The 11,445-nt window shown below is 34.9% G+C and overlaps 1 protein-coding gene across 1 annotated transcript; it reads right to left on the reverse strand.

The window, feature by feature from the left end:
• Positions 1 to 1,455: 1,455 nt before the first annotated feature.
• On the reverse strand, positions 1,456 to 11,445 carry LOC117906197 (disease resistance protein RUN1-like). The gene is made up of 5 exons (XM_034819174.1): positions 10,944 to 11,445; positions 8,394 to 9,459; positions 7,908 to 8,240; positions 6,779 to 7,821; positions 1,456 to 2,208 (listed from the first exon to the last, which is right to left on the reverse strand). Exons 1-4 carry the CDS (start codon positions 11,414 to 11,416, stop codon positions 7,228 to 7,230), a joined length of 2,466 nt encoding a protein of 821 aa, XP_034675065.1. The 5' UTR covers positions 11,417 to 11,445; the 3' UTR covers positions 1,456 to 2,208; positions 6,779 to 7,227.

The raw sequence follows: 11,445 nt of genomic DNA on the forward strand, positions 1-11,445 counted from the left end.
TAATACAATTGTACAATGGCGCAATAAATGAATAAATAATTTTTTTTTTCATATAAAAAAAAGGTACTAAACAAGGTTTTCAATTTTCATTTTTAAAAATAGTTTTCATTTTTTAATTAAAAGTATTTTCAAAAAGAGACAATATAGAAAATAAAAATTATTTTTAAAAATAAAAAATAAAAACTAGAAAAATATTTTAAAACCAAACTTAAATATAATCTATATAATTTTTAGTTACTTGTTTTCATCTAAAATAAGTAAATATACCTTTCAACCATTTTATATAAGAAAAATTCAATTTCTACTATGTATTGATATAATCCACTTCTAAAATTAGGTCATATAAAAACATTTTAACTGAGTACTTAAAATAAAAACTCTCTATCCATCCTCTTTATTTCTTTTTTTTTTTTTTTCTTATTTTAATAAATTTTCAATTAATTGAAATCATTAAAAAAAATCCTTAATAAACAAATTTGTAACATTTCATATAATTTATTACTAAAAGTCATGTTAAAAAAGTTATTAAAATAAGGAAAGAAGAAGATTAAAAAAAAAAAAACTTTTTGTTTTATAATAGTAAAAAACACTTTAAAATACTTTTAGTATAAAAAAAAAATTAGTGAAAATATTTAATTTAAATGGTATTTTAATCATTAAATTATTTACTTCTAAAATGTTTCCAAAATAGTCTTTGAATTATTAATATAATTTTTGTTTATTTATAATTTAAAAAATAAAAAATAATGTTAAATTTTCAATTATTTATAAAAGAGTTTAAAAAAATAATGAAAAATCTAAAAATGGTTAAATAAGAAAGAATAGTGGCAAATATTAGAATAAAGACAAAAATGAGTAAAATGGGTATTTTTGTCAATTATTATCCCATATCCTTATCATTAATTATAAGTGATTGGAGGATTTTATCTTAATTATGAACTCTATATGAGTTGAAAACACAATTATCCCTAGTTATAACCATACAGTGAATACACCGAAATGTACTTACAATATTTATAGTCAATGACATTAATGTATTTCTTGTAGGTCTTGAGGGAGAGAGAAAATGATTGGAGTGAAAGACTCTTGATAAGGGATTGCATGGCTACAAGATTTGGGTATATCTTTTTTCGGTTTGGTCTCTGCGTGCCCCACATTCGATACTCCATGGTTTCTTGTGGGATCTGACAGTTGGGTTGTTTTTTATTTTTCAATATCTTGCCACGAGGTATATGATTTTGCAAATATTTAAGGGCATTTTGCTGTTAAAATATACTAAGAAGGATTATGGAGAAACAGTTTTTTGAGGAAATATCAATAGGCTCCAAAAATAATTATAGAAAATGCAGTTCTTTGGTAATAGATGAATGTTACCATATTTCAATTCAAGTGCATGGCACACATTGGTACACCAATGCATTGCTCTCTCTGAGTCATAATAAATATGTTTATGAATTAAGATGAACACCAAAAGTAATACTCATTACTAGCGATTGTAAAAAATTGTATCGGTAGCATATACTTTATGAGTTAATTTCATTCACATTATCTAAAACTTACTTGAATATTGCGGTCAATTCTAGTCCGTGATACGGGAGGATTTCGCTGCCTCTCAAACCTTTCTGGGTCCGGGGCATGTGAGTCAGTACGAGAGTTTCCAACGCTTCGGATTCTGGTAGCTTGCAATACTGAATCGTTCATATCTGTGTAGGCACTTCCCATGGGCTTGTTATGATCATTTGTGGTGCCTTCAATGTACACTGGGCAAACTCCACAGCTCTTCACAACGCATTCCCCGCTTGTACCAAATGAAAACTTAATGCAACTCCATTTCTCACAACTGAAGCTAAAAAATGATGGTACATACGCTAACCATAGATGATCTGACTCAATTGGAGTATGTTCAAGTTGGTAAGTGCGGCCATCAGTGAAGGAACATATGTGACTGGATTCGGATTTAGGATCATTTTGGGTGTACAAGTCGCAGTATGGATACCAACCCCTTCCAAGGACCCCATCCTGGGGTGCTACAACAGCAGAAAGAGTCAATCCCAGGAAATTATTATTACTTCCTGGGGTGCTGCTATACCAATTTTGGTGTACCTCTATATTTATGTCATGCCCTTCCCTACGATGCCTGAACCAATCAGGTATTCCACTCCCAGGAACGACATTGCTGAATGGGATACCAGCAAAAAATGGGTATTCCTGCGCACACAACAAGAACCATGACGAAGCTAAGAGAGAAAAGCCACCACTACTGTCATTTTTGGTAATAAAAGAAAAAAATGTTATTTTGGCTGCCTTAGGACTGCAATTTATGCATGTGTTTTAATTGTTGACCATGATCTTTGTTTCCGTTTGCCAACTCCGGTATTGAACCCCCAAAACGCATCCACTAACTTGTAGGACTTCTTAATGTTTGAGAATCAATTGCAATACAACTCCCAAATTCACCCATTGCTTGGTCATATGAGTCCAACTGAATGTCAGCTTTTAAACGTTCTTGAAGACTATTCAGATAGACCTCTAAGTATTGCAAACAAAGTAAGGTTACTCGGCTCTGAATTAAATGATTCAAGGATTGTAGAGAAAATCCTTGTCATGATGCCTGAAAGGTATGAAGCAACTGTTACAACCTTAGAGAACACTAAGGATATGTCAAATATATCCTTGGCAGAATTGCTTAATTCATTGCAAGCACAAGACCAAAGGAGGCTTATAAGGCAAGATGTCATCACTGAAGGAGCTTTACAAGCAAAACATCATGGATTTGAGAAGAAAAAGAAGAAAAATAAGAAAAAAAACGAAAGACCAGGAAGAAAATAGTGACTTTACAACCTCGAGCAACAACAAAAGCAGAAATGGAAATTTCAAAGGAAAATATCCACCTTGCTAGCATTACGGGAAGAAATGCCATCCTCTATTTAGATGCTAGAGAAGACCCGATGCCAAATGTTCCAAATGCAACAATCTCGGACATGAGGCTGTGATATGCAAGCATAAAAATCAAATGTAGGAAGCAGATGCTCAAGTTGCTGACCGAAAAGAAGAAGATCAGCTTTTTGTTGCCACTTGTTTCTCAAGTAGGTAATCAACTGAAAGTTGGTTGATAGATTGTGGTTGTACAAATCACATGACCCATGATTGGACTCTCTTCAAAGATTTAAAGCCCACAACAATCACAAAGGTTAGGATAGGAAATGGTGATAAGAAATGGTGATCACATTGCTGTGAAAAGAAAGGGAACCATTGCCATCTCAACAAACATAGGCACAAAGACAATCTCAGATGTTCTCTTTGTACCTGATATTGATCAAAATTTGTTGAGTGTTGGTCAACTCATAGAAAAAGGATTCAAAGTGTTCTTTGAAAATAAGCATTACCTCATTCACAATGCAAATGGACAAAAAGTTTTCAAAGTAAAAATGAGATACAAAAGCTTCTCACTTGATCCAACCGAGGAAGAGCAAACTGCTTATTCCATTGAGGAGAACGTTACTCGAAAATGGCACAAGAGACTTGGCCATTGCCACATTTACGAAATGTTGCTAATTAAGAAAAATGAGTTGTCAGAAGGATTACAAGCCTTTGCAAATCACTTACCGAATTGTCATGCTTGTCAATACGGTAAACAAAATGGAGACCATTCCCAAAGTCAACCTGGAGAGCCACTCACAAGTTGCATCTAATCCACACAGATGTATCTGGTCCTTAAAGAACTGTATCATTAGTAGGTAGGCAATATTACATTGCTTTCATTGATGATTTTACAAGATTGTACTGGATTTTTTTCTTAAAATTCAAGTCAAAAGTGGCTGGGGTGTTTTGGAAGTTCAAGAAAATGGTGGAAAACCAAAGTGGCTGCAAAATTCAAGTTCTAAGGTCAGATAATGGAAAAGAATATGCCTCAGAAGAATTTAATTTGTTTTCCGAGGAAGTGGGCATAGAACACCAGTTTACCACTCCATATACTCCGCAACAAAACAGAGTTAGTGAAAAGAGAAACATATACATAATGGAGATGACCAGATATATGCTTCATGACAAGGAGTTGTCAAAGAAGTTTTGGGCTGAGGCGGTAAGTATTGTAGTTTTCTTGCATAACAGATTGCCTACCAAGGCATTGAAGAATAAAACTCCATTTGAGGCATGGTATGGCTATAAGGTGTTCGATTGTGTGTGTTTCTCTCACGTTCCACAAGTCAAACATGTTAAACTTGACAAGAAGTCAGAACCAGGCATCTTCATGGGATATAGTTCCTCCTCTAAAGCCTACAAGGTGTATCAACCTCAAACAGGGAAGTTAATTATTAGTAAAGATGAGTTCTTCAATGAAGATGAGAAGTGGAACTTGGAACAGGCACAAGAGACATCCATAAGCAAGTAGAAATCAAGTCTTCCCTTCCAAACAAAAGAAGTGCAAGCTCCTGAACAGTGGCAAGAAGTATTGGAAGATGATCCACCAATCCATGGAACAAGACCACTCTATGATATCTATCAAAGATGCAATGTGGCCATTTGTGAACCGGCAGGTTATGAAGAAGCCATTAAAGACCAGAAATGGAATAAGGCAATGGAGGAGGAGATGTCAATGATTTAAAAAAAAAAAAATTATTGGAGTAAAATGAGTGTTTAGAACCAAGCTAAAAGCAAATGGTTCCATCAACAAATATAAGGCTAGACTTGTAGTTACAGGATATGCATAGATTTTTGGGATTGGCTACTCAGACACTTTTGCACCCATGGCTAGATTGGACACTATACAACTTTTGCTAGCAATTGTAGCTCAAAAAGGCTAGAAGGTGTTTAAGCTAGATGTCAAATATATATTCTTAAACAGTGTATTGTAGGAGAAGATTTATGTGGAGCAACCCAAGGGATTCGTGGAAAAAGGTGAAGACGAGAAAGTCTACTTGCTTAAGAAGGCTCTATATGGCTTAAAACAGGCACCAAGAGCCTAGTATAGTAGGATAGATGAGCATTTATCAAGTTTAGGCCTTGAAAAAAGCAAGTCTAAAGCTACTCTCAATGTAAAACATAAGGGAAATGAATTGCTCATAGTTTCCCTTTATGTTGATGATCTCTTGGTAATAGGAGGCAATGTCGAGCTGGTTGAGGAGTTCAAAAGAGAAATGAAACAGGTCTTTGAAATGATTGACCTTGGATTAATGACATACTTCCTTGGAATGGAAATCAAGCAAGCTAAAGATGAAGTATTTATATGTTAGAGAAAATATGCCAAGGAAATACTTAAGAAATTTCATATGGAGGATTGCAAAGCAACAGTCACACCAATGAACCAAAAGGAGAGCTTAAGCAAGGAGGATGGGACTGACAAAGTTGAATAAGGTGCCTAATGTATCTCACTACAAGACCAGACATTTTGTTTGTTGTGAGTCTCTTATCTCGTTTCATGCATTGTTCCAGTGAATTGCATCTAAAAGCAGCAAAAAGAGTGGTGTTATACATTCAAGAAACAATCGACTTTGGTGTAAAGTTTAAGAAGAATCAATGTTTCAAGTTGCAGGAATTTTCTGACAGTGATTGGGGAAGATCGTTTGATGATACGAAAAACACCTTTAGGTATCGTTTTAGTCTTGGTTTAGGGAATTTTTTTGTGGTGCTCTAAGAAACAGGAGATAGTTGCACAATCCACTATAGACGCAGAGTTTGTTGCAGCTACTGCAGCTATTAAGAAAAATTTTGTGTGATTTGCACTTGAAGCAATGGAATAGTACAAAAGTTCTTGTTGATAATCAGGCCGCAATTGCAATTTCTCACAGTCCAGTCTTTCACGGGAAAACCAAGCACTTCAAAATCAAGCTGCTCTTTCTGAGGGATGTGCAAAAAAAGGAGAAATTGCTCTCATTTACTGCAAGTTTGAAAATCAGCTAGCAGACATTTTTATAAAACCACTACTTGTCAGCAAGTTTGAAGCTCTAAGGAAAAAGCTTGGGGTTTGCAGCACCTAATGCAAGGAGTATTATTTTGGCTATTTATGCATGTGTTTTAATTGTTGTTTTATTTTTTAGTTATTTAAAAGTTTTAAGTCCTAGTCTTTAGGAAGTTGTTGGTTAGTTTGTTTCATGTTGTGAATCATGGCCGAAATGTAGGATCATGATCTTTGTTTCCGTTTGTTTTTCAATTTCTATTTATTGTAATTTAGTTGAATGAATTAATGAATTCCCTCTGCATCCTTTCTTGAGTTTAACCTTGCAATAGTTCTCCTATTGAAAATTATTGTCAGTCTTGTAGTTGTTTCTAGATTAAAAATGTGATGTCCCACATCGGATAGGGGAGAATGTTCTTGGCACTATATATGTAAAGGTTTCTCTTAACCAAGTAGATGCATTTTAAAGCTATGAGGGCCCCCTTGGGCCCAAAGCGGACAATATTTACATGGTTGGGTGTGGGTCGTTATAAATGGTATCAGAGCTGATCCCCGACCCCGGTATGGGGGTTTGTTTAGCCCCGTAAGGGGTGTTTGTCTGTTTGGCCCCACAATCCCATGAGACACAACGAGGACGTTGTGTCTGCATGTGGGGGTGTTTGTGATGTCCCACATCGAATAGGGGAGAATGTTCCTGGCGCTATATATGTAGAGACTTCTCTTAACCAAGTAGACGCGTTTTAAAGCCGTGAGGGCCCCCTTGGGCCTAAAGCGGACAATATCTACATGATTGCGTGCGGGTCGTTACAAAAAACTAACAGAAAAAAGTAAATAAATAAGTTTCAGCAAAATCGAAATCATGATATGAAGCAAAAGAGAACTTACTTCATCATAAGTGGAACTCCATCTTTCCTGATCAACATGGGTTGCCACACTTCGTATATGAGGCTCCATTGTACTTGGGTACTTCATGAGTCGGAGGCAATTACCAAATAGACAGCCTCTAAAAGACATGAAAACTGATTTAGGGAGGATTGATTCCAGGGACGTGCAATTACTTGCATTTAGAATTCGTACACTTGGTGGAAGCAAGGGCAATGTCTGAAGCCTCCTGCAATCGTGCAAGTCAAGCCTGGACAGATTAGAAAGTCCTTTGAAGATACAAGGTAGATGAATGAAGCGGTTTCACTTAAGTTCAGAGACTTGAGTGAAGATAGGATGCCAAGATGACTAAGGCGCTTTCCACTCTTTATATTGCAGTCACTTAAATTTAGTCGAACTAAATTTAAATTAGACAACAAGAAACTGATGGACTCTGAAGTTCTTGGCAAGGATTAAGCAGATGCTTTATGATTTCTCAAGACAGCTCTAGAGGAAGGCGGTTGCCTTATAGTAGATCCATCTGCTTTGAGCTCAACTAGGCGGTCCAAGTTCCCTGAGTTCTGTTGAAACTTTCCAAGTTTTGAGCAGCCAGACAGCGTAAGGATACGAAGAAGTGTCAATTTAGCAATGCTACTTGGAAGAAACTTGAGCTCTTTGCAGTTTGTTAAATCCAATAGAACGAGCTCACTGGCATAGGCTATTGAGGCTGGGATTTCTGTTATAGCAGTCCCATCTAAATACAACTTGGATAAGCATGGCATATGCTGTGAGATATCTGGAAATTTCTGTAGATTTGAGCAACCAGATAGATCCAGAGTTTGAACGGATACCAACTCATAGATGGCTGGAAAATCCCTAAGTTTTATGCAGTTGCTCACACTCAAGAAAGCGAGTTTCCTCAGGCGTCCGAGGGACGAGTGAAGGTGACATAAATTAGTACAACCGTCCAGAACCAGCGCTTCAAGATTGGTGATCCTTGAGAAATCTGGAGTTTCCATTAGGAATTTGGAGTTACTGAGATCCAAAAATTTTAAATTTTCACAAACCTATAACAAAAAGAAATGGTTACAATCAATTAGATTTCATTATGAATATTACATATTATCCAAGAAGAAGATTAGAACAACCATACCTGACTTCCTTTCCAGAGCTCAGTAATCTGGCTGTAAGGCATGCAGAGGCAGACAAGATTCTTGGGCTTAAAATGAGATGGCAATGTTTGCAGAGGATATTCATGCCAATATAAATACCTCAACTCATCGGAATGAAATTCAAAGTCATCAGAAAAGCGCATTTTACATTTCCTCTTCCTTGAGGTACTTTCGGAGTCAGAGTCATCTGAAAGGTTAGACTCATAGACTTTTAGTAATCTAAGCCTGTTCATCCTTGCAAAGGCTTCAGTGGTAAAGTGTATTTCCTTCAAACCAAACAAGTTGAGGAATATGCCTTTAACTTCTTTGGTTCCCTAACATTCAAGAACAAGGAATAAGTGAAAAGAATGCAAAGAAACATAAAATTTACTTGCCGTTGATGCATAACTGCCTAAATTTTGATAAATGATAATTCTGAAGCTTAAATTGCCGAAGAAAAAGAAATTTTAAATATTTTTTGTTCTTACCGTATTTTTTTCCAATACATGACATATATGATCCTGCATCCACAATCTGCCACGTTTCCCAGGCTCTTTCGAAGTCTGAGTAACAATTTTCCATCCCATTTTTTGTAATAAATCATGCATCTCCAACTTCTCACAAGAAAATGTTATGAGAAATCTATCAATGAGATTTTCTATTCCACTCCCAGGAAACAAGTTGCAACTCTCAAGTATTTTCATTATATGATCTTTGTTGCTGCATTTGAAGAAGCATGCAATATCTAGAAATATATCCTTCTCATTATCATTTAACTCATCAAAACTTTTTTGAAGTACTCCCTGAATTTCCTTGTCAAGGGTTTTTTCTAGCTCATCCAATTTACTTTTCCAGTAGTCTTGGTCCTTTTTATATAAAGAAGAACCTAAAACCTCAAGAGCTAATGGAAGACCTTGAGCATACGCTATAAAACGGAGAGAGAACCTCTCAAAACTTTCTGCTGGATGGTCCTTTCTAAAGGCACAATGATTAAAGAGCTCAACCACTTTATCATCCTGCAATTTCTGGACTTCATACATTGCATCCATTCCACTTAGAAACCTTTTATTCCTAGTTGTTATAATGATCCTACTTTGAGGACCAAACCAATCATGTTTTCCAATTAACGTTTTCATTGTCAATTGGTGGCTCACATTATCAACAACAATAAGAACTTTTTTAGAGCCAAGTCTTGTCTTTATCGAAGTGATTGTCACATCTATATCATTGTCCTTCAATACACTTGAAAGAAGGTCCTTTTTCCAATAGTCAGTTCCTTCTCTTTCCACATTTCCTACATTAGTAAGAAAACAACAACCTTCAAATTTGTCCGAAAACCGTTCATAAATACTTCTGGCAAGGGCAGTCTTGCCTATGCCACTCATACCGCAAATTCCAATCATCCGAACATCAGTTGACTCAAAACACAAGACTGATTCCGATTCCTTTATGCAAGAGTCAACTCCCACTAGGTTCTGAGCATTATTTGAGGATGCACAATTTAAATATTTTGAAATATCTGCGACAATATCCAGAATGAGCTGAGCCTCAGACCTGCCAGTTTGAACAAATAGTAGTTAACTTGATAGCCCATTAATGTTCAAACCGTAGTAAGTTGGACAAAGCATGTTAAATGGACAGAGGAAAATGAAGTAAATACGTGGATAGGTACATAGTCATATTTATGGCAGCTTCAGAAAAAGAAAAAAAAAATTGGCAAATTAAGCATCAGTAGATGTCAAAATATTCATCCAAAATACATCATATCTAAACCCATTTTTTTTTTTTTTTTGATGATACATGGTATGATATTCAAGTACTTAATAACAAGAAATTAAATATATTGAAAAAGCCAATTGGGCATGTATATTCATCCATAATCAAATACAGTAAAAAAGAAAAGGGAATACCCCATATATAGTTTGAATAAAAAGCGCTATAGTATCCAAATTGGAAACTGGAAAACCCCCTTCTCTCTTATTAGAGGATGCTCTACAAACATTTAGTATAATTTATTGCTTTTTCCATTAATAATCATACTCCTCTTTACTATAGTTTTTCTGTGAATTCTTATTCCTTTTTCATCTCCAAGCCTAAGCAGTTAATGAATATTTGAGGTTTTAATGTTATAATTTTTTTTAAAATAAAATAAAAGAGAAGAAGAAAAAAAAAATCTAAAGTTTTATTTAGTAGTTGTTTTCAAGAATAATTCTAAAAAATAATTTTTGAAAACTATTATGTGATGTTTTGTAAAATAAAAGTTTATTTGAAAACCTGAAACGTTTTTAATCTATTTGTAATATTTTTAAATATATTTTAAAAATAATTTATATCTAATATTTTATTTTTAATCATTTCAAATGTTTATATAATTATTTTTTAAATCGTTCCTTAAGAAACATCATGTCTTTTGTTTTTAACAGAAAATAGAAAATAAGTTTCTAGTTATTAAACATGTTTTTTTATTTTTATATTAGAGAAAAAAATTATTTTTGAAAATAGATGGCAAAGGTTCGAAGATGAGAGAAAAGTTTAATTCTTTTTCTTTTCTATATTATCTTCTTATTTTGGTTTATCTGCTTTTTATGGCTTGTGTAAAGGTTTTGGATTATGGCCGGATCTTCACGTGGGGTGCTGCAGCCATCTTGTGAAAACGTCAAGGGTAGGTATTATTAACCTTTTTTAACTCAGGTTTGTCCTTTTCAGAAGAGGTAGGTCTCAGGCAGGTGCTTACTTTAGGTTGACATGTTTTGGGTGCTTAATTATAACTAAATTCATTTTGAATGCCATACATTCCGGAGGTGCTTATTTGTTGTAGCATTAGTCATAATAAGGGTCTTAGTTCACACCTGATTTTAAGTAGAGGCTCCTAACATGCTATTCAATATTCATATTTCTTCAAACAATAATACTAATAATAATAATAATAATAATAATAATAATAATAATAAACTTAGGATAATAAACATAAACATACTAATACTACTCACAATAATAATTAGCTAGGATTTAGAAAAAGCTGAACTTTAGAAAATTACTTATTTCCCAAGTCCCAGCCGGATAAATTGCCAACCTCAGTGAGAGCCGCCGACCACCTCTGCAACTGCTTCTCCTCGATTTTCAAATTCTTTTTGTGTGCATCCAAGGCTTGTCCGAAACTTCCGCCCTGTCCCCGAACATCCGACGGGTCCACATGGTAGAAAATGGGCACAACCCTCTGTTTTATGGTTGTCTTGCACTCCAACATCTTTACCAGTTCCTCTAAGCACCATTTGGAAGTTGCATAACATTCTGACAGAACAACTGTTGAGCACCTTGATTTTTCTATTGTTGTAAAAAGTGTTGAAGAAATGTCCTCCCCTCTTCTGAGCTCCTTATCATCGATAAAGGTCCTAATTCCTTTACTCTTTAAGGCTGTATTGAGATGACCAGTAAAAGTATTGCGAGTATCCGTTCCTCTAAAACTAAGAAACACGTCAAACTCCCAATCAGAAGAAGAAGAAGACGCCATTTTGGAAGCAGAAGAATAGGTTTGAGAGA

This window comes from Vitis riparia, chromosome 18, assembly GCF_004353265.1.
Source record: "Vitis riparia cultivar Riparia Gloire de Montpellier isolate 1030 chromosome 18, EGFV_Vit.rip_1.0, whole genome shotgun sequence".
NCBI classification, from domain to species: Eukaryota; Viridiplantae; Streptophyta; class Magnoliopsida; order Vitales; family Vitaceae; genus Vitis; species Vitis riparia.